At 47.0% G+C, this 22,575-nt stretch overlaps 1 protein-coding gene across 16 annotated transcripts in view; it reads right to left on the reverse strand.

Moving 5' to 3' along the window:
- Positions 1–793: 793 nt before the first annotated feature.
- Positions 794–22,575, reverse strand: part of FGFR2 (fibroblast growth factor receptor 2) — a 106,442-nt gene continuing 84,660 nt past the window's right edge. For 15 of the 16 annotated variants that reach the window (XM_049103085.1, XM_049103078.1, XM_049103076.1 and 12 more), the window contains 8 exons: positions 21,448–21,569; positions 19,023–19,133; positions 17,228–17,418; positions 9,865–9,987; positions 9,241–9,311; positions 7,443–7,580; positions 5,743–5,848; positions 794–2,500 (listed from right to left, as the gene is read on the reverse strand). In XM_049103085.1, the coding sequence (XP_048959042.1) occupies positions 2,336–2,500; positions 5,743–5,848; positions 7,443–7,580; positions 9,241–9,311; positions 9,865–9,987; positions 17,228–17,418; positions 19,023–19,133; positions 21,448–21,569 (1,027 nt within the window). In that variant the 3' untranslated portion in view covers positions 794–2,335. Of the gene's footprint in view, positions 2,593–5,742; positions 5,849–7,442; positions 7,581–9,240; positions 9,312–9,864; positions 9,988–17,227; positions 17,419–19,022; positions 19,134–21,447; positions 21,570–22,575 lie in introns of all 16 variants that reach the window. The other variant, XM_049103084.1, reaches the window with a different exon arrangement.

Consider the following 22,575-nt stretch of genomic DNA (forward strand, 5'->3'; position numbering starts at 1 on the left):
ATAACTCTGCTCTGCCTGTGAATAAATGGTGGGTAGCACCAGAGATTGGCAAACACAGAACCAGGACAGTAGGCCACCTCCAGATAGATGGCAAGACCCTCACTCCACTAGTAACAGCCTCAAACACCATAAAGAGCCTAAACATGGCACTTTTTTAACCATCAAGTTCTGAGACCTGACATTTGGATGAATTTGAGCTACTTCTGTCTCCCCTTCCTGATACGGAGACCGGCAAGCAGGTATAATGGGACCTTGAGTCATAAGTTCACATTGTTAGCAGGCAAGACACCATTTCCCTCTTTAGATTCTTGGTAGCATGGAAATAGGTCAAATTATTTTAGAATTTGTTCAAGCTATCTTTTTGAAATGTTGAGGCACATTCTACTCTCTGTGTATGAGGAGCCAGCCTAAAAGGCTTCAAGGTCCCTCCCCAGTATCCAGATCTGAACCTCTCTCACCCAGCACCTGCCATCCTCAGGACACTTCCCCCATTTGCAAAGCTTCGCCCACGCCATCTCTCGTTTGCTTTTCTAGAAGTTAAAGCCCAGAAAGATACAACGATACCTTTGGGGCCCCAAGAAGCAACAGAGCCAGAGCTTAAGCAACAGAGCTCCCCTGATTTTCCACTGGATTCACCTGTCCCAAGTACCACTGGTCCCGGGCAATCCCTGTGGCAAGTCACCGGTGTGTAGCAAACGAGGGACCTTCACAGCTCTGCCTTTCATGCAATCACACCAAACAGCACTGAGTCAATACCTCCAAGCACAGGAAACCATTTGGTGAGACACGAGTATTAAAAAAATAAGCTGCGTGACATTTATTTTGTCTTGTTAACATTAATATCTGTAGAAACATTTTTATTGTCAGTATAAAAATTAACAGGTTTTATTAAATACTTTCTCCAATTTCGTAACAAGTAGAATCAGTGTAATCTGCGTTCATGTTGCATGGCTATAGCAAAGTGAGTAGGTGTTTCCGAAGCAAAACACAATACTTTAAATACAGAACGCACAACACGGCGACATCGTGTCTGACGTTGGTACGAGGCCCGATCTTTGGGTGAGGTCCTGCCAGAATTAGACAGAAGCAAACCCTTAAAAAGATGGAAGTATCTCCAAAACCATCAGCAGAACAACTCAGTGTTTCAATTTCGACGATGACACGTGAAGATTCTAAAAGGCTTCCCTAACGCCAATGAATCTGGAAGCCATTAGATCCACTGAAGAGAATACAGGCTAATCTGATTAACGTGCAACTCAGGGCAGAAGGCCAGCTGCCGGAGGGGAGTACAGTCTGCTATCATCTCAACTAAGGTCCACCCTCGAGGAATGGATTAAGGCATCTTTTTAAGAGAACGCTGGTACCATTTGTCTTGGGAAGTCCAGTTCCGCGCTCCATGGGCCCAATGACAGAGCTGCACAGCAAAACAAAATACTTTCCTATCGATGGGTTTGTTTACTACTGGCATTTTGGTGGCAGAAGAACAATCATCTGACAGCAGAGTTTAAACAAATAAATCAAAACTTCATTTTCCCCCAAATTAGTCATATTCTGTAAATATTTCTCTTTTCAAAGAATCTGACAACTAGTTAAGTCCAAGCAACAGATTAACTAGTCCGATGTGCTGCCTGCATAGAAATGCCGCTTAAATTACAAAATAAAAACAAAACAAAAACTATAAATGATTAATTGTTTTGTATATTACCAATTCATTAATAAATTAACGTTATACCATTTTTTTTTCCCTGAAAGCAAAAGTACTTTTCCACCCCTGCTTGGTGAAAATTAAGAAATTCTGTGTAAGAACAGCATTTAGCAAATAGCTATTAAAAACAAAAGAGAGACCGATTTTCTAGGTGCACTGGGACATCCATTTAAAATCAATACAAAAAATAATTCCTTGTAAATATATAATATATATTTATACATAATTTGAATATATTTACATACATCCAGCACCTATATACTGCAATTGTGCTCTGTAAGTGTGTGCTGACATATATTTTCTCCAATTATTACAAAATTCACAAGGAAGGCAAGAAAGTAGGTTTGCCTTGAGTCCAGCTGGTCCACAGCCAGTACCCACAGCGGGTCATGGGCGCGTGGTGGCCCATGGCAGTCCATTGCCCCAGAAACATTCTTCTTCTCCTGGTGAAGATTATAAGTTTCCAACCGTATAAATTCTTTACACGTGTGCCGATTACTTTTCCAATTATTTACTCCTCTGATCCATATATACAAGCGGAGCCAACCGGCTCCTGGAGGCCTGGCCCCGTTGCTCAGTGTGGCTAGGTCCCTGGTGCTGTCCCGTGTGGGGACAGAAGGACAAGCTCATTCATGTTTTAACACTGCCGTTTACATGTGGATACTGAGGAAGGCATGGTTCGTAAGGCATGGGGTCTGGAGAGAAAACAGAATCGTCTCCTGAAGAACACGAACTCCTTGTGTCAGGATAACTAGGTGAATACTGTTCGAGAGGCTGACTGAGGTCCAAGTATTCCTGAAAGAAGGGAAGAGAGACGTTTTATTTCATCTCGGGTCAGGATAACAAGGTGAATACGGTTCGAGAGGTTGACTGAGGTCCAAGTATTCCTGAAAGAAGGGAAGAGAAGACTTTTATTTCAAATGCAGGCTCTCGAGATGCTCTATCAGAGCTGAGATGGGACAGGGGCACCCTTGGAAGGTTCAGGGACCCGGCCCACCCAGCTCCCGCAGGCCTCCTCGAGCCCCCCGCCTTGGTTTACTCTAGATTGCCGCCCTTAACTCTTCTCTTACGATCCATCATGAATAAACTAGTGGCAAGGAGGGAACGTGAAAAGGCTGGGCAGTCAAGTCCACTGACACAGACCAAACAAGCAGCTTGCTACATGCCTCCGAGAGAGAGAGAGAGCGAGAGAGAGAGAGAGAGAGAGCGCGCACAGGGTTCAAATCCGAGCTCCGGCAAAATGTAACGTGTTAGGGATTCCTGGGACCCCCTTTAAATAGTTGACACCATGAATATTTATTTTGCAAATTACATTTTACTCTTGCAGTTTCTAGGATAATTTAAGGGGAATATGTCTCCATTCAGCGGGTAATTTCACAGATGTAATTCATTACTCTCAGAAGCTCTCGGAGTTGAAAATGTAAACAGGTTCAGAAAAGGTTCGGATATACTCGTGTATATTAAATCCATAATGGACTGTTTAAAGAAGAGTTTGAAATTCAAAAGGGGCTCTTCTGCTCCCTACCAGCATCTGCTGGGGTCGCTAGGGAAGAGAGCCCACTGGGTGACCCGGGATAACATATCTTCCAGCTTATGGCACTTAGGGGTGAGTCCACTGCCTGGTCTGGTACCGCCCATGAGCAAAAATGGCTTTAAACATTTTTCAAGGGTTGGGGGGGGGGGGGGGAGTCAAAAGAAGAATACTACCCCATGGCATTAAAAGTACAGTAAGATGATATAAAATTCACATAAAATTTAAATATTGGGATCCATCAAATTTTATGCAGAACACAGATGCACTACTCGTGTATGCACTGTCCATAACCGCTTTCTTGCCTTGACGGCAGAACTGAATAATTTAGCTCACAAAGAAAAATATTCCCTATCTGGCCTTTTACTGAAGGGATTCACAGACCCTTGGTCTGAAACTACGGAAAAGATTTCTAAACTGAGGAACTTCTGGGTCTCGCTGCCTCCCCAGAGCTCACTCACTGGGCTTGTTCTGCTCACACACCCTGAAGCCAGTGACATTCCAGGACGTGTGGTTTTGCTGAGAGGGGAGGCAAAAAGTGCAGACCACAGCACAACCAGCCCCGGTGTTATCAGAAAAGAGCCCACAGAATGTTGGCGACTATACATTTTGAAAGACCCCCTCCAAAAAAAATTTTTTTTTAAATATAAAGCACTATAATTCATCACCAGGGTTGGCAAGAGAAAGAGTCCCCATCCCAGAATGGGGGATGTGTCAGTTCCAACAACATCAGCATTAACCACACGCCTGGAAACAAACACGCCCACCACATCAAAAGAGAACTTTTTGCTTACAATGATAAAAATGAAATTTTGTCCTAAATGGAACCATTTTTCTCAAGCATATGGTAATGATTTTCAGAAGGAAAGAAACTTCGATTTTTATATCCGTTAGACAATATGGCATTCTGCTTTTTTATTTTAGGATGCTCGATGAAAATTTCAGTATGAATGGGCCCACTTTAAATACAGGCATATAAATAAAGAGCATTGAGCATGGACATAGGACCATTAAAATGGAACATTAGTGCTTTCCCAGTTTCTAAATGCAGCCACTTAAATGTTCAGATCTGATAGGGCAAAGAATAGGGGTATCAGTGGATTCCAAGTCTAGGGTTAAAGGAACTTACACGAGAAACAACAATTTTGGCAAGAGAAGAAAGTTGCTTTTTTCCCCTTGAACTGTTCCTTTCCTTTCAACTTCTGAAGGTCAGCTGTATTCATTTAAATGCAATCTCTCCTTTTATCAGCTACAGTTAGACGCACAAGATAATGTTGCTGGCTTAAGGCTTCCCATCACAACATTTGATTATTTAACTCCTTCTAAAACTATTAAATGTATTTTAAAATACGTTAGATGTATTATTTTTATTCAAACGATCTTAACCTCTTTTTGTTGTTAAGACAACGGTGGGTTTGGGGGACTTCTTTTTTTCCTGTTTGAAGGAAGGCTGCTCTCTACACCCTCATTAAATCTCTCAAAGTCATTCATTAACAATCTTTTTCCTTGGGATTTTTTTGAACTTGATGGGTTTTATCATCTTTCCTGCTCAGATCATCTACTCTCCACAACCACAGAGACCACTCTATCGACATGCTGAAGCACTACCACGGTCGAATTTGGTCAGTGGGTGACAGAGCGTTTCTTTCTTTGGTATGGATTATAAATCTTTTATAGAAAAATATTTTAACAAAAAGTCCATGTTTTCATTAAAAAAATCACAAGTCCATTGCTCACTTCAGCAGCCCATATACTAAAAAAAAATCACAAGTCCAGGGGAGCCTGGGTGACTCAGTCAGTTAAGGGTCTGACTCTTGATTTCATCTCAGATCATGATCTCAGGGTCATGAGATCCAGCCTCATATCAGGGCCAAGTCTGCTTGAGGTTTTCTCTCTCTCTCTCTCTCTCTCTCCCCCTCTGCCTCTCCTCACTCTCATTCTCTTGCTCTTTCTCTTTAAAATAAATAAATAAATCTTTAAAAAAAAAAAAAAAAACCTAAGTCCTTCATTATAGGAAATTGTGTATACGTTCATATACACATAGATGAAGACCACATGCCACATGCCATTACCAGACAGGAGGGTCATGGCAGAACTTCACTGCTTCCAATGGAGCCCAGTAATGGAACACCAACTGCTCCTCCACTAATCACTAGAGCTCAGAATCCAACCAGCACAAGAGCCCAAGCTCCTCACGTGCAAACCCAAATGCTGCTGTTGGACATTTCTTTCCCTCCCGACTCTCCAACAGACCACAGCCGAGGCCCACCACTCGAAGGCCACAGAGAGCCTCAAGTAGGGCCCTCCGTCTGGTTTCATGAGTCAGACTCTCAAAATGCAGTTCTGAGAAAAATCAAGATTGAGGAGAAACACATATTTTAACTCTGCGTGACCCCTGTGGAAAAATGATCATCTATACCACAGACTCCGACAGGGGAGGTTGCACTGAAAAAGCCGCACTGGCCTCCCAAGAAAGGACCACAGGCTTCTGGAAGAGGGTTCTTACCTCATTGGTTGTGAGAGTGAGAATCCGATCCAAGTCCTCTACCAACTGCTTGAACGTCGGCCTCTGTGAGGGCACAGCATGCCAACAGTCCCTCATCATCATATACCTGAGGAAATGGATTTCCTGGTGAATTAATTTTCTAAGCACTAGGTGCACACGGCTATAAGCCAGCGCTAAAAGGCACTACAAGAATAGGTCCTAAATGATGAAAATGTATCAGAACTTTCTAAATGAGAAGGCAGTTATTTGCCTTCCCCCAAAATTCACTGCTCGGTTCCTCTGAAAGGCACTTGCAGCTACAAAAACATCACTTTATCCCAAAGCTTTGAGGACAGTATCTATGCCATCGGGAAAGCCATTTTTTCTACATGTCATCGCTGCTGACTTCTGCATTCCTGTGACAGTGACACAGCACAGTGGTCTCACACCTTTATGGCACTTTTGGACGCTGCAGGAAAAGCCTTTTTGGGTCTCCAGTCTGTCCCCAGCACACCCTTCCTTACCCCCCACTCCTGCCCCCATCGAAGCCACGACACATTCTTCTCCCTGACACTTTGAGTTTTATTTTAATGACTGCAGCAAAGGTTCTTCCGTTTAAAAAAAAAAAATTTTTTTTGAAAACCACAACTTTAAGGTAAGGTTTTTATGAATTAATCTGCCATCACTGGGCTGAACATTAACTTCCTGATTAACTCTTGGACAGGCCTAGGGTCCCAGGCCTTATCTTGATTACGGGTTTCGACAGACCCTCCATATTAGAAAAAGCAATAGGAATGACAGGCAGCACAATAAATACCTTTATATAATATACTATAAAATGTGCCATTCATCAGATGTCCACTGTACAGTGAAAAGCACTCATAGGATTATGGATAGAAAATCCCCATGAAACGACACACAATAGACCACAGTCTCCGGGACAATCACTCTTAGCTAATCCTGGGGGGTTGGGAAGAGAGACTCCTTTTCAAAGCACTGGTTCTACTGCACAAGACGTATGTCACCAACACAACATAATTCCACTTGAAGTGTGGGCTCGGTTCTTCCAGAAACTGGCTTATGGTTTTTACAGTCCGATCTGGGACTCTATGGATGGCACCTGGACACATTTTTAATTCTCTGTGTAGGGGCAAAATATAGGTAACCAGACACTAGCTTCTCTGAAGAGATGTGGGAAACGTTAATCCCGAAGAGTAATTTTCAATGGTCACGAACAAGTTCTAAAGCATCCATTCCCACTGGCCGTGCTGGGGGTCGACTCCAGCAGTGAAGAAAGGCCGTGCTGGTTCTTTAATGCTATGCTCGGTGGGGGCAGGGCCACGGCTTGCTAGCTTGTGTAGGAGAAAAGGCCAGATCTATCTCCCTGCCTCTCTGAGCAGAGATAATAGCACAGCACAGGGCCTGGGAAGATCAGCCCAGGCTCAGGCTCTCAAGTCAGGAGCCCTGGGGCCTGGCAGCCAATGCCCTGAGTGAAAGCTCACTCTGTACACCTTGCCACAATGCTCTCCCTCTCGGGCAGTTACAGCCATCAGAGTAGCCATCCACCTCTGTCCTGGGATCGGGCCCAGAAAAACCTTATTAGCAAAAATGGTTCCTGGGGCCTGTATAGGAAGCCTGGAGCCTTGGGAAACCCAAAAAGTCAGGAGAAGAGTTAATGGCATGGGGGCCCGCACTGAACCAGGAGAGACAACGGGCCTTACAGTTCATTGGTGCAGTTTGCTGGCTTGTCCATCCTGTGCCCCTCCTTGAGCAGCTTAAATAGTTCCTCCACCGGAATCCCTGGGTATGGTGAGCCCCCCAGCGTGAAGATCTCCCACATTAACACCCCGAAGGACCAACTGCAAGGAAGAGGGGAAACAGGGTTACTGACCCACCCGAATCACAAAAACCTCAGTGTGCCCAGTTAATACAGCAAACGCCCACTCGCTTCTCCTGTTCCAAGACTAATGGCCTGAAGTCTCCTGCAGGTCATCCCACGTGCCCCTCCCTGCCCCGAAGGAGTATCTTCCCTGCCCGCCCCCCCCCCCCCCCCACAGTGATGACAACCTGAGACATGTTCCCACGGAATTTCCCATCACCAGACAACAGAGTAGGGAAGGGAAGCCATCCCTCTTTTTTGGGGGGGTGTAGGCTTGGGGTGGTTGCTATTTTTATTCGGACACTGAATGAGGTTACTCCGCCTTAAAGGCAGTGTGATGTGAGCCATGTGAGGATCTCCACTCCTAAGCTGCAAAACTCCTCATGCTCCTCCTGTTCCAGCTCTTCCACCAGCCTGGGTGCCTGACCCCACCCTGCCCAGGCTGTGACCCACCAGTATGGGCGGTTGACAGACTAAGCCCAGAAAGCAAATTCTGCGAGTAACAGCTGCCCAGTGAGGCCGGTGGAACGTCTGAGGACACAGAGGTCTGTGACTTACTAAGGTCACGATGGGAGTGAGCATCAGGCTGGGATGAGGATCAAGGAATCCTGTGCCCCAGACAGGCTTCTCAGAGCAGAAACTGAAAACATCTCTCAGGGTCCCATGTGCACCTGACCCTGTGGAGACCCACGGTTGGGCTTTCTGAGCCTCGTTCAGGACACTCACAACTCCTGATATAATCAAGCCAAGACTCCTGCATGGACCTATGTCACTGTGGCTTTGGAAAAACAGCCTCACGGACTCTATTCAGGTTTAGGGTGAGACATGAAACTCTAACCAGTTTTGTATAGAGCAAAAGTGGCAGCATAATGCGGGCAGCTGACTCATTACAAAAACGGGACTCCTAATTCATTCCTTCTAAACATGACCGGCTGTGACAGCAACGGAATCAGTGCCCACCCCAGAGAGCCTCCCGTTCACATAAATAAAAAATAGATCCACTGATTTTTTTCTTAAACTATTTATTTTGGACTAATTATAGACTCACAGGAACTTGGAAAAAAACAGTTACAGAGAGATGCTCTGTACCTTCCACCCAGTTTCCCACAATGGTAACATGTCCCAACCTATTTTCTAAACCTAAAATCCTAAAATATCAGTTGGAGCCTAACCCTGATAATATTTTTAAGTGTATCATAATAGAGACTGTGCCCCACTCAGCTTCTCCCCACAAGGGCAAACCTATGATGAGGTATGACGAACCACCCTCGGGTAGGAGAAGTTTCAAAATTCCTTCTTTCAGGGAGCAAAGAACATGCCAACAGCCTAGCAAATTAGATAGCGGCCTTGTAGTCAGACGTCCGTGAATTGGGGTAGGGGGGTTTAGGGTGGGGGGCGGTACTTCCGCTCTAGCAGGAGGAGGTCTGCAGTTGCACCTCCCATGTACTTTGAAGCCAGGCAGATTAGTAACAGAGCACTGGTTACCAGCCTACCATAAAATCCGTCCTTTCTAGGGCTGGCTCCTGCACCTTCTAGAATTATGTGAAATACGGCAGGCCGCAAAGAATGATGAAAGGTGAATACAATATTTTTGCAACTCAACCCGATGGAGAAGCCAGAGAGAAACGGGAGTTACTTACACGTCACTCTGATGGGTGTACACTCGATCGAAAAGGGCTTCTGGAGCCATCCACTTGACCGGAAGTCGCCCCTGCAAGTGTGGAAAACAGGTAAAAACCACTATATTAAACCAGTTTCCTTTAGCTGGCTTGAGAGGCTGTGCCCTATTTAGAGCTGACTGACTCATGATTTTTCACTGCTCAGTCCTCAGAGCAGAAATAAGCTCCAAGGGGGCCTACACCTAATGTGCAAGATGCACAGATTTGGGCAGGTTAGTAAGATGCCATTTCTTCGGATTCTCATTCTTATCAACCTCCCAAGCACACAAACACACCCTGACCGCCTTCTGGGCAAAGATTAATCCAGAAACTCCCAAGCTCTAGTCTTGGCTAGAGAAGTCCTTGGCAAAGAGCCCGATGAAGACCAGAGAGGGTGCTGATTATTCTATACAGAAGACTGTTTCCCATTTACTAAAAGTCTCTTAAATAGAGCTTTCAATTTGCTTATTGAGAAGTTTGTCGAGAGTATGGCAAAAGAACAGGGATAAAGGGCAGAGGAATGAGCGCGTATTATCTTTCATCTGGAACATTCCGTGCCACCACCACCACCCCCTCCCTTCCACCACATTGCTGCCATGGACTTACATTTGTGGTCTTTTTGTAATAGTCTATATTGTTGATATCTCTGGCCAGTCCAAAGTCTGCTATTTTCATCACATTGTTTTCTGTTACCAAAACATTTCTGGCTGCTAAATCCCGATGAATACACTGAAATCCAGAAAGGACACATTTCAGAATGTTTCAAGAGTAAAGGGGAAAACATACTCACTTCTAAGAATAGAGAAAGAAAATATATCTTAATCAAAAACTGGTATTTCTGTTCTAATTAGAAGTAACTAAAAAAACAAGGCCCCAATCATTTCAAAGAGCAAAGCTACAGCAAGCAGCCAATTCTCTTTTACGCACCATCGACTGTCAATACGGAGTCCTTCCTACGAGATCTGTACTAGATTATTCTAAAATCTTTTCTCTCAACACTTGCTCTCCTGCCCTTTACAGCCAAACATTCAACGGAGCTGGTTAAACTCCAACACCACATTGTCTTTCCCTCCTGGTCAGTCCGCAAATATTGTGAGTCCATCCCTGCCCCTCCAGAAGTTTATGTCAGACCTAAGTGAGCGCTTCTGATGCCTCAATGTTTCCCTCTGCAGCTCTGGACACGGTGCTCCTTTCAGAAAACGGTCCCCCTCATCCCTTCTCCTGGCTCACCTTCTCCATCTAGCTCCTCTCCTCCCCTGTCCCTCGAAATAGGAGAAATGTCCCATTAATTGTGTGTATTCCCACATATCCCCAGAGCTTCCATTCTTAGATACACACAAAAGATCTGCAAATCCTTACCCCTTTCCTAACTTCTCTCCCAGGACCCTCGTTGTCATCTTCCACAGGCTACGGGACATTTCGACATTGACATCCCTTTGGCACCTCAAATCCAAGGTCTCTGCTCCCCTAATCCTTACCCTCTTGGTCTCTCTCAGTCCCGAGAGGTAGTCACCAGAGTTCTCTGCACACTCCTCCCCAGTTCTGTTGATGTTGGCTCCCAAATACCTCTGCAATTTGTCTACCCAGCTCTGTCCCCACTGCTAACCACGGAGCCCAGGACATCGCCACTGCCCACCCCCATCCCCACGGAGAGCCTCACCACCTGCCTAACTGGTCTTCACACCTCCAAACTCAGCCCTACAGTACCTGCTATGCTTCCCACAAGTTGAGTCTCTCAAAGAACTGACCACGTCCTTCCCCGACTCATATCATGACCAACGCCCGTCTACCCACGCCCAGGCCTGGAGGACACCAGCCCACACAAAGGGCCCAACCTAGGTCTGCAAAACACCTGAGTGGGTGGGGCGGGGTGTGTGTGTGGGGGGGTGATGCGGACGTGCTCACTACAGGACAGCTAATTTATAGTTCTGTTACTCACTCTGGTCTCAAGAAAGACGTAGTCATTAGAACTCCCCATTTTGTCCTTTCTACAAATGGTAGACTTTTGCACAGTGTTACACCTCAATATAACAAGATTTCATCATGACACATGGTAACGACAATCCCACATCATCATCCCCTATTTTTGGAAAAGGCAAGGTCTAAGGGAGTGAACGAATATCCCTACCAAATGCTTTTACATAGGCTCCTGGCCCAGTCAACTACTAGATGAAGGAGGTCTGATCAGGCCACCTGACAAGGGTGAAATGGGGCTGGTCGTAGACAGGCTCGCCACGAAATGGCCAGGGAAAGGCAGCGAGCCCAACTCTCTCTGAAGAAGAAATTAGGGATTATTTGCTCCTGCCCAGTGCCCAACGATTCCTTGTTTTTCAGACGCTTCTGTGGTCCCCCTGGATGGGCGAAGACCAGGAAAGGGGGAGCAGGAAAGCGCCGCAAGTAAGTAGGCCTGTGCAAGTAAGTAGGCCTGTGCTTGGCCAGAACGGAAGCAGGAAATGTGAGAGCTCCCAGAAGCCGCCTGGGGATCCGGCCGGGGCGGGAGCCATGTTCCTAGTTTGGAGGCCTCTTCAAATTGAACTTCCAAGCCCTCGGCCAAACTCTCCCGGCGGCATGCTCCCTGCCGACACGAGCTCTGTGCGTTTGGCAAGCTGTGTGGTCAGAAGAATCTGGATTCCCACACGCTGGGCTCCCACCGCACAGGAGGGCCCGACTCAGAGATACCACGACAGCGACCTCCATCATCCTCTTGGCGGGAGCCGGGATCCAGCACCAACCTCCCACATCCCTCGACGCTAGAAGACACTAACGCCCACCCTCGGGGCTGAACAGTAAGAGACTTGGAACCAACACGCAAGAGAAAGAAAATAATTAACATCAAGCCAAATTCCCATCATCTGCAGAAATTGGAGCTGTTTTCCAGCGCAGAGCAGCCCATTTACATAACTAGGGCCCTCAGCCCGTTTGGTATCCGTTTCTTAAGTGAGTGGAGAGTAACGGGTCACTAAGGGAAGACGACTAACTCCCCCTGCGGCCCAGACAGTGTGACGGGTGCTCTGCGGGGCTGATCGAGTTCAAGTCCCATGGCAACCCATGAGATGGGTACGACTGCACCCATTTTACAGATGGGGAAGCTGGCACCTGCTTTAAAAAACAAAAAACACCCACTTACGCATAACATCTTAGAATGAGTTTTAACTGGTTTTGGGGTCTGGGAAGAAGAAAAATTAGTGTGCTTTGAACTAAAACCAGGAAGAGCTTTCATGATTTATAGAAGGCTCAAATACCCCATGTTACCTTGTTGGATTCTGTGTACATCACCGTGTTTCTTTAATTATCCATCCCCCTGGTTCTCCACACACACACACACACACACGCAGCTTAAGGACAGGCCCTACATGTATGTTTTTTGTTTTTTCTTTTTAAAGATTTTACTTATTTATTCAGGAAAGAAAGAGAGAGAAAGAGAGTCAGAGGGAGAAGCAGGCTCCATGCAGGGAGCCCAAACCGGGACTCGACCCCGGGTCTCCAGGATCAGGCCCTGGGCTGAAGGCGGTGCTAAACCGCTGAGCCACCCAGGCTACACGGCCCTATACGTTCATCCCTATATTCCCAGCACCGAGCATGGACCTCAACCCAGTAAACGTTTGCCGAGCCGAATTCATAATTGCATTCCATCATAATGAGCCAGAGAGCTCACTTGACAGTTTTTAAGCAGGCCTCCAGCAAGCTCATCGCTAGCGGCTGGGAGGCTGAGTGTGAGCAGGCCCGAATCTGGCCCTTGCCCTGCTTCCTCATCCCCAACGGTCAGGAATAAACCCTCCATTTTTGGAGGCAGGGGACCATTTTTAAGATCTTCATCTACCACCAGCTTCAAACCCGTGCCAAGTCTTTAATTAGCAGGCGATCTTCTGCAAAGGGCTTTGGAACCCTTCAAGCCCTAACGAAACAGCTCTGTCCCTTGCAGCCCACTCCGTTAGTGAACAAAGCCCTGGCACAGGGCATCTTCCCGGTTCCCCCTCCATCTGGGGTGAGGCAGGGATTACCCGAGAACAGGGGGGAGGCTGCGGAGCAGTGTGGGTGAGTGGAGAACCAAAGGGCCTGGTCTGGGGCCAGTACTTTTCTCTAGAGACCCAGGAGTGCCCATCTTGGAAACGAGGACAGTGACGCAGACACACCGGGCTCAAAGGTTTCCTGGCAACTCCTAAAGGTCCTCAGCATCCTTAGCCTAACATCGCACCTACGTCAGAGGTGCTCTCAGGTTAAGGAGGATACCGTATGTAAAATGCTTGTCCTAGGCCTCGTCAATGTTGAGCTCCCAAAAATCAGTGCTGATGACTAATGCCAAGAGTGGCTATTATCACAGCATTAATAAGGGCACTGGCCGTCTGTCATCCTCAAAGGTTTCCATCTGCCCCCTTTCACAAAGTTCATCTGACTCTTGGCTCCCTCATCACTATACTGAACAGCTCCAAGAGAGGAAGGACCCCAGAGTCCTCAGGGCTGGGGCGTCGGGGGGGGGGGGGGGTTCTACACGGGCTCCGAGAGCCAGGTGCAATGCACATCCTTCTCTCCTATTCTGAGCAGAGAGATACTCCGCCTTCCAGAAACCCGTTCTGGTGCCCCTGTGAACCACATCCTGCCTGGCCTCCTAACCATGTCCCTTCAGCCTCTGCTGCCATCAGGTGCTTTGAGCCAAGCTCTAGGAATTGAGAGTTTTTCTTACTCCCCCTTTTCTCCGCCTCTCCCCTGCTAGATGACCTCCCAAGCCCTGGTACTTCCTTTGCTGGCTCCCAAGGTCTTACCCAGCCCCCAGAGCTGCACTCCGCCCTGCGCTTCCTGCCCGGCATGGGCCCTTGAACAGCTCGCACACATATTCAAAGTGCATCCTGAATTGTCCACCAGAATCTATTCCCCTCCCCCTCCCCCACCCACCTCCCGCCCGGGAGCCTTCCTCATCCTGATCAGCTGCACCACCACCAGACCTCTCAAGCTGGGAATCACTAACAATTCCAATAGCAAAATATATCCAAATCCGTCTTCTTCTCCAGTGCCCATGGGAGCCAACAAGCCCTAGCCCGAAACACCAGCACCCAACTTCCAACCCACCAGCTGCAAGCAGCGCCAGAGCCAGGGAGCTTTACAGCACAAACCTGATCCTATCACTCTCCCTGGGTGGCTTGCCACGCACCAGGGGAACAGTCTAGAGGCCTTGGCCTTGGGTCTGCGAGGCCCTCAATGAGCAGGGCCGGCCTGTGTCCAGCCACATCTCACGCCCTGCTCTCTGCACACTGTGTCCCTCCCTAGACGCTGCACATGCTATCCCTCTGCGGGAGTGCTCACCAGCCACCTTTGCCCCCCGAACCACCCCCCCCCCCACCACCACCCACACTGACCTCACATAATTTGTTTCCTGCACAGCATGCTTAACCTTTCCCTATTTTTTTTTTTAAAGATATTATTTATTTGAAAGAGAGACAGAGACAAAAACAGAGCATGAGCAATGGGGAGGGGGCAGGGGAAAGGGAGAAGCAGACTCCCCACTGAGTAGGAAGACTGCTACGGGCTTGATCCCAGGACCCCAAGATCATGACCTGAGTTGGAGGCAGACGCTTAACCGACTGAGCCACCCAGGTGCCCCTCCATACTTATTTTTATTCCCACACTAATTGTTGGTCTCTCCTGCTGTCACGCGAGGTTCCTGCTCCAAGAAGTCCAGGACAACTCCCGCTAAGGGAGCCTGACCTAGGGCACAAGGCACCAGAGTCCAGAGTGCTCAGGGATATTCACTTAAGGATTAATAAAATGACCAAGCCAGCTCGCCCACCACTTTTCTATTAGTAACTGAGCCATGCAGAGTCCAAAAACCACTTCCCCGCTCCCATATCAGGAAGGACACAGAGTGACCCGGGCTGAGGGTCACAGCAGGCAGCCTGCAGGCAGGCCATGCTCCCCAGGGTCTTAGCGAGGGATATGTGAAAGCTACAGCAGAGGTGAAGTAGAACAAGGAAGGTCCGTGGATCGCTTGTCACGCTGGCCCTTTCTCTTCACACACAATCTCAGCCCCCAACACACATACTTTTTTCTGCCTAAACTATTTAAAACTGAGCTGCAGGGCACCGGGGTGGCTCGGCTGGCTAAGCGTCTGCCTTCAGGTCAGGTCACAATCCCGGGGTCCTGGGATCGAGTCCCATGTTGGGCTTCCTGCTGAACAGGGAGTCTGCTTCTCCCTTTGAGCCTCCCCCCTGCCCATGTGCATGCTCTCACTCTCGAGTAAATAAATAAAATCTTTAAAAACAAACAAATAAATAAATAAAATAAGAGTGAATTGCAGACCTCACTGATACTTCACACCTAAACACTTGAGCAAAGATCTCCTACCCTAACACAAGACCACGATCACCACCTATAGATTTAACATTGATCCAGTCGTATTAGCTAATGTTGACCATACTCAAACTTCAGTTGTTCGTAAAAATGTTCTTTATAAGGGATCCCTGGGTGGCGTAGCGGTTTGGCGCCTGCCTTTGGCCCAGGGCGCGATCCTGGAGACCCAGGATCGAATCCCACGTCGGGCTCCCGGTGCATGGAGCCTGCTTCTCCCTCTGCCTGTGTCTCTGCCTCTCTCTCTCTCTCTCTCTCTCTCTCTCTCTGTGACTATCATAGATAAATAAAAAAATAAAATAAAAAATTTATAAAAGCTGCCTGCCCCAACCCTGAATAAGGCCCAGTCCAGGGTCACACGTGGACACATAGCTGTCCTATCTCTTAAGCCTCCCTTAATCTGGAACAGTTTCCTCGGTGCTTTTTTTTGTCTCTCATGACACGGACATTTAGAAGCGAAGGCTTGTCAAATGTCTCACCTTCTGGATCTGATCCATTTCCTCATGTCAAAGACCTTTCAGTGGGCAGACTCCCCTGTGTACGTGCATATGCACACAAAACCATTTGTTTTCTAAAATCTATGCATTAAGAGCTTTCCCAGGGGGGAAAAAGAATCTGAAAAAGTCTTCAACTCTGGACTGTCTTACAAATAAGAAACAAATAAAAAAAGGAAACTAAAAAGAAAACAAAAAGCAGAACGTGTGGTAGTTCTGGCCATGTTCTAATGTGGCCACAGAAGAAGGGGCTGAGGTATAGCCACCCCTCCCTGAATCCCTGACACCACGTGGTCGGATATGGGCTGCCTCACTCACCCACGTGACTGGGCATGGCCATGACCCAGCTGGGCCCCCCAGTGACAAGGGCTCCATGCCCACAAGAGAATCTCACTTCTTTGGGGAGCCCAATCATCAGCATCCAGCTCCGCTGCAGGTAGGAAGTGACCCCACCTCTGCCCAAGGAGGAAGTTCTGTAACCCTCCCCTCGGAAGTGTGAGCTACAGAAGGGTGCCTTGGGTCATCCAAAATGCCCCAGAGGACATCGGGGCACCTGTCTAACTGCTTTCAGAATAACTCAGATGTTTAAAGTTCCATTGCAAGTGGCATGCTTGGAATGCAGACAGTTCACCTCAGGGGACCTGGCCAACTTCTAACCAGAGGGTCACCCCGCTAAATGAGACAAAATAAACCCAGAGGATACCCAGGACTCAGTGTTACTAAAATATCCCTCCGCTTGACCTTTATTCTTAGAATTTAATGCCCTTTCAAACTGAAAACCATAAACACAAGAAAGTCTATGTCCAAAAACTCATCACAAAGCAAATAAAGCCCCCCCAAAACCCATCAGAATTAAAGGTAGCACCCCCTAAACCAGCTGTTGTCTACCGAGAGCTGAATTCCCAGGAGAAGATCTTTTCTGCCCATCTATGCAGTGTCACTATAGACTTCTGAGGCTGCCCCGGCTCTTGAAGAGTTCACTAAACCCCAATGTGAATAACGCAATACATATTTTCCAGGTTGTACAGGACATGCAAGGGCTTGATTTAGCAAATGAGCACATCCAAACTGCCTGTTTTCTTCACAGACCTTTTTAACTGGAATGCACCCAACTGAGGAGAATGTGAAGGACTCACTTTCTGGGAAGCCAAGTACTCCATGCCTCTCGCCAGCTGGTAGGTACACGACACCAAGTCCTTAAAGGTCATCTGCTCCTCAGGAACGCGGTTAATGTCATAGGAATACTCCATCCCAGGCGGCCTCCGGGCTCGGAGGTATTCACGGAGGTTGCCTTTCGAGGCATACTCCACAATGACGTAGAGTGGGCCTGTGGATGGAGAGGACAAGCTCACTGAGGCTACGCGCCCAGATCTACCATTGGGAAGCCCAGTATTCTTTCTTACAACCCAGTCCTTTTTTTTTTTTTTTTTTTATTTCAACATACAGAAAAGCACACACAAAAATAGAACACCTGCATTCTAATCTCCCCAAAATGATAATAGACACTTGGGTCAAGAGAGCCTCAAAAGTCTTAGAGAAACAGACACACAATGAGTGTCCTTCCCCAATCACTCTCGTGCTCGCCTGTGCCCTCCTGCAGAGCAATGGTCATCACCAATTTGCCTTTTCCAGTTCATTTTAATGATTTTACATACATATAAGTATCAACAAATGTTATTATTTTTAATCGCATAAATGAATAATAAAGACAGCTTTGCAGCATTTTCCCCCGACTTATTATCTTTGTGGAACCCAGCTAGGCTGATAAAAATAAATCTAGATCATTCCTTTTAAGAGCTATGTGTATCCTATCCTATAAACATACCACACTTTATTTACTCATCTCCCTTTACATTGCTTCCAGGATTGGGCTGTAACAGCACACAGCGAACATTTCTGTCTGCCTCCTTACACACACGTGCAATCCTTTCTCCGTGGCGTAGACCAGAGGTTGGCAAACTACAGCCTGCAGGGCCAAATCCTGCCCACCGCCTGTTTTTGTAATTAAATTGTATTGGCACACAGCCAGGCCCATTCACTTCTGTATTGTCTGTGGCTGCTTTCTCACTACAATGGCAAAGAGGAGTCGTCGCCACAAAACCCAAAAATATTTACAGTCCCCCTTCACAGAAAGTCTCCCAACTTCTGGTACAGACCTAAAACAGGAGTTGCTGAGGCAAAGAGAGGCGTTTTCAAGTTCATTAATTATCAAGAGAAGTCAGGGCTCTCTCTCTCTCTTAAGGAAGATAAAGTGTCCCTTCATTCCACGCTCTCTCTCTCTCCTTCCCTATTCTTGGTAACCCATCACTGCTCATAGCAAGACACGACTTCTTCAATCATCATTTTGAGGGATTCATCAACCAAAACATAGGGTCTTTCCCCACCTCCTTTTTTTTTTTTAAGATTTTATTTGTTTGAGAGAAAGAGAGAAAGACAGAGAGCATGAGCAGGAGGAAAACCGAAAGGAGAGGGACAAGCAAACTCCCCGCTGAGCAGAGGGCCTGATGTGGGGCTCGATCCCAGGACCCCAGGATCATGACCTGAGCCCAAGTCATACGTTTACTCGACTGAGCCACCCAGGCACCCCCATAGTCTTATTTTGGGAAATCCCCTCTTAACGCTACAAAACAAAAACAAGGAGACTGTCTTTTCCCAGCACCCTCCGGGTTAGGCCCTAAGAACAGAAGGACTCTATAAGGCCCTCCCATCCAAGTCACCCAACGCCTACCTTTCCCCAGCCCCCCAGTGCAGCCACAAAGCCCCCTTTGTGTTCACGGCCAGGAACATCTTCCTAAGGGGATTTTAAAGAGAACTTTAAACATGCACTTGAGGTGCCCTAGGAGCAAGATCCAAGAGTCCAACCGTTTCTAAAATGATGTTAACATTGAAGCGTAAATTATTTAGATGAAAGCATTTTTTCCTCCTACTCACCATCCTGAGTACAGGCTCCAAGGAGATTTATGATATTTTTGTGTTTTCCAATCATCTTCATCATCTCCATCTCTGACACTAGATCAGAAAGATCTTTCTCTGTGGCATCGTCTACAAACATGAGGTAAATTAAAAACGAGTTAGTTTTCTCTCACCCATCAGCTGCTGCTGCTAGTTGCCAAAAACTTAGTTGAAAGACCATGAAATTGAATTTTAGAACCAGAAAACACTTTCCAAATCACCTCCCTCATTTTATTGGTAAGGGGGCAAAGGCCCAGCTGGGGAACTGCCCTGATCCGTGTCAAATAGCTAATTTGGGGCCAATGGGGTCAAAAGTCAGAACTAGCATATAGGCGTCTGATGCTAAGGCCAATTCTTTTCCAGCAAACCTCACAAATGTGGGGGTGTTTTAACTTTATTGTGAAATAAGTCCATCCTCTGGCAGGTCTAAGCTGCCTCAAAAAAACCGTGTGTCTGGAAGCAACTGTGAGTACAACACAAAGGAAGAGGCAGCAGAGGAGAAGAAGCAGAAGGAGGCACCTCAAATCACTACAGGCTTTCTCCAGACCAAATACTGCTAATCTGAGCCCGTACAGAATCTATAGGCAGGTTCAGGGGGCACCTCATAACTGTTTACAAAAGTGTGTGTGTACACGTGCATTTTGAGCAGGCAAAGATTCGTGCCCTCCATGGCGGGCTTTCTCAAAGGGGGGCTGTGATTCCAAACCTAAAAAAAAATAAAAGTCTTATAAACCTCTGTTCTGTAATTGCAAGAAAAAAGGCTAGATTCCACATTCATGGACATGTAGCTTCTAGAAAGTGGCAAGACTCTTTCCCATGTGCCTCCCTTCGAGTTAATCCAATATAGAAAAATCTGCATGTACTAAAAAAATGAAATAAGGAAATGCACAGGGGCCATGTTGCAAAAAAAGCTCTTTCACTTCACAAAAGGAAGAGCAATGCAATTGGCTGGAAGGCAAGATCCACACAGCGACCGAGGAGGGCTGTACTTGTGCTATGAGCCACCCATTGGCTGTAAAAATAGCCAGGGCCCTCCCAGGGCTCTGGGGCTAATGTCCCTCTCCATCCTGAAAGGGAAGGCCAGCCTGAGTATATCCAGAGAAATAAACACCCAGATCTCCAGTTTGGAGCTCCAAAAACCAAACAAAAGTTCTGCCAAAAGAGGCTAGAAGCCCGGGCCTTCCCCACGCTTGCCCCGGTACGTGGCCAGGGGCTGCTGAGGTCGGCTGTTGCAGGGCACACAGCCCAGCACACCTGCCCCGCAGGAGGGTGAGGGCACACGAGGCAGGCCCTGGCCGCGCAGGACAAAAGCCAGAGGGTCACCTCTGTCGGTGGAGGTGGAGCTGAGACACACGGGGTGAGCGAACACAGTCCTCCATGGCATCAAATCCCAAGGGGAGGAGCTCAAAACACCCAAGTTTTCCCTGGGAGCCATTCAACAGCTAACAAAAATTCATCTTCTTGACTATTTCCACCCTGCTACCTCCCCACTCGAGGACAGAAAGACCATCGCATGGCGGCCCATGAAACAGAAAAAAGCCCAACTCCAGGAGAATCCACAGCCAGTCAGTCACCCCCATCCAAGAGCAGGTGTCTCTGCCCAGACACACGGAGAAAACTCTGTCCATTTTTTTTTTTTTTAACTCTGTCCTTTCTAAGAGCCCTACCGCAGGACTTGGAACGCAACCGTCCCCTGGAGCTCTGCTCACAAAAGAACATTGCGGAGGAGAAAGTTAGAGGTTGAAGAGCTGTAAGCTCCTCGGACACCGGCATGAAGCAGAGCTGCACAGTCGTCACACAAACATCATGTGATGCTCGCATTTCGGGGTGACTATTCACACATCCCAGAACGTGCCCGGCCTCCGATCCTGTCACCGATCCCGCTCCTTTCCCTTTTAGCTTTCTAAGGGACTCTCCCAGCCCCGTGTCCATTCTGCTCAGTCTCTTACAAAGGAGAAGGTGTGTCCCCCTCACCCTTCGCCTCCTCACTCCCTCCACAAGGCCAACCTTCCTTTATTTGTAAGTTAAGGCTCGGGTCCCCAAATGCAACATACCAGCAGGCATCTAAATGAACCAATCAAGGTGAGCTGATACCTCTAAGCACATACAAATACAGAGGGAATAAAAAATCACGGTCATCTATAAGGAGCTGATGAAGGACAATCTGGAAGGCTACCACTGTCTACCAAAACCGGCTTTTCTTTCTTGTAAGTACACACAGCTCAAGATAAATCGTCTGTCCAGGATGCTGATTTATACTGAAAACTCCTCAACCCCTAGGTCAACTATGTGCTCTCTGACCCCCTGCCATGATAGAGTTCACATGCCACAAAAGGAACATTCTTGATAAGACTTCCCACCCTGTTCCCACCCCTACCCGTCCCCCGTCCCCCTCCCCACGCACCTTTCAACATCTTCACCGCCACCGTGACTGCTTCCTTGGGCTTCTCTTTGTCAATTCCCACCGCTTCGGCCATGACCACTTGCCCAAAGCAACCTTCCCCCAGAGGTTTGCCCAGCGTCAGCCTAAATGTGTAAATAGGGGATTAGCACACAGCATCTGGTGAAGGGGAAATTCCAGAACTAAATATAAAAATCTTTCAGCGGCTTGCAAAAGCATGGAGCATTTATCATATGGAACTAATGAGACCCGGGGTATACACGCGCTCGAGTATTTTCTTAGTGACGTTGTAGAGAATGTCAATTACAGGCGGGACAGCTATTAAATTTCACATTTGTGTTCACGATTTATTTTCTTTGTGGAAGGTATCCTTGCTAGTGAGGTGGTCAGGGTTCTTAAGTGCTAACAATGAGGAGCTTTTGATCTTGAGCCAGTTGAATATTCGCAATTTAGAATGTCTCGAAGAAAAAATGTTAAAGCTGCTCTTATTTTTTTGTCTCTGTGAAGTGACGTCTTTAAAAATCACTATTATTCAAATACCAATGGATTTTACGGTCATGTTCCTGGCCAAGTTACATGATATGAATCTTAAACACATTTCAAGGAATCCCTAATTTTTCCCTAGAGAACAAAGAAAATTCTAGAAATCGAGGGGAATCGTTTTTTGACCTAACAGCTTAGAAACTCTTGAACTACCCAAAATTAATAATGAAGAAAATCCAGAGTGAAACTGTATTTCTAAGCTCAGAAAGCTCGATGCAATGTCATACTCATAGCCATATATTGTCTTTGGATATCCTAGAAGCTGACAGAATGGAGAAATCTTTGGAATACTCATGAATGTGGGGTTCTTTTTTCCACTTAAGCACGACGCAACCAAGTATTTTGTAGCCCTTCGTAAATAAACCGTATTTGTGATAAGTACACAATGGTTTACAAAAGCTAAATAAAGACTTAGGGCAGTGTAGGCTGTGCTGAGGTCATTCTGTTTCTCTCCTGAACTAAAATTAAATTTCATATCTTGGCAGAAAATAAACATTTGCATTGGAAAAATGGCTAATTTATGTCCTATTGCCCTGCTACTACAAGCATAACAATCCTTTCTTTGTACCACTTCTGCCTCCAATCTAA

Source organism: Canis lupus, chromosome 28 (genome assembly GCF_003254725.2).
Source record: "Canis lupus dingo isolate Sandy chromosome 28, ASM325472v2, whole genome shotgun sequence".
In the NCBI taxonomy this organism is placed as follows: Eukaryota; Metazoa; Chordata; class Mammalia; order Carnivora; family Canidae; genus Canis; species Canis lupus.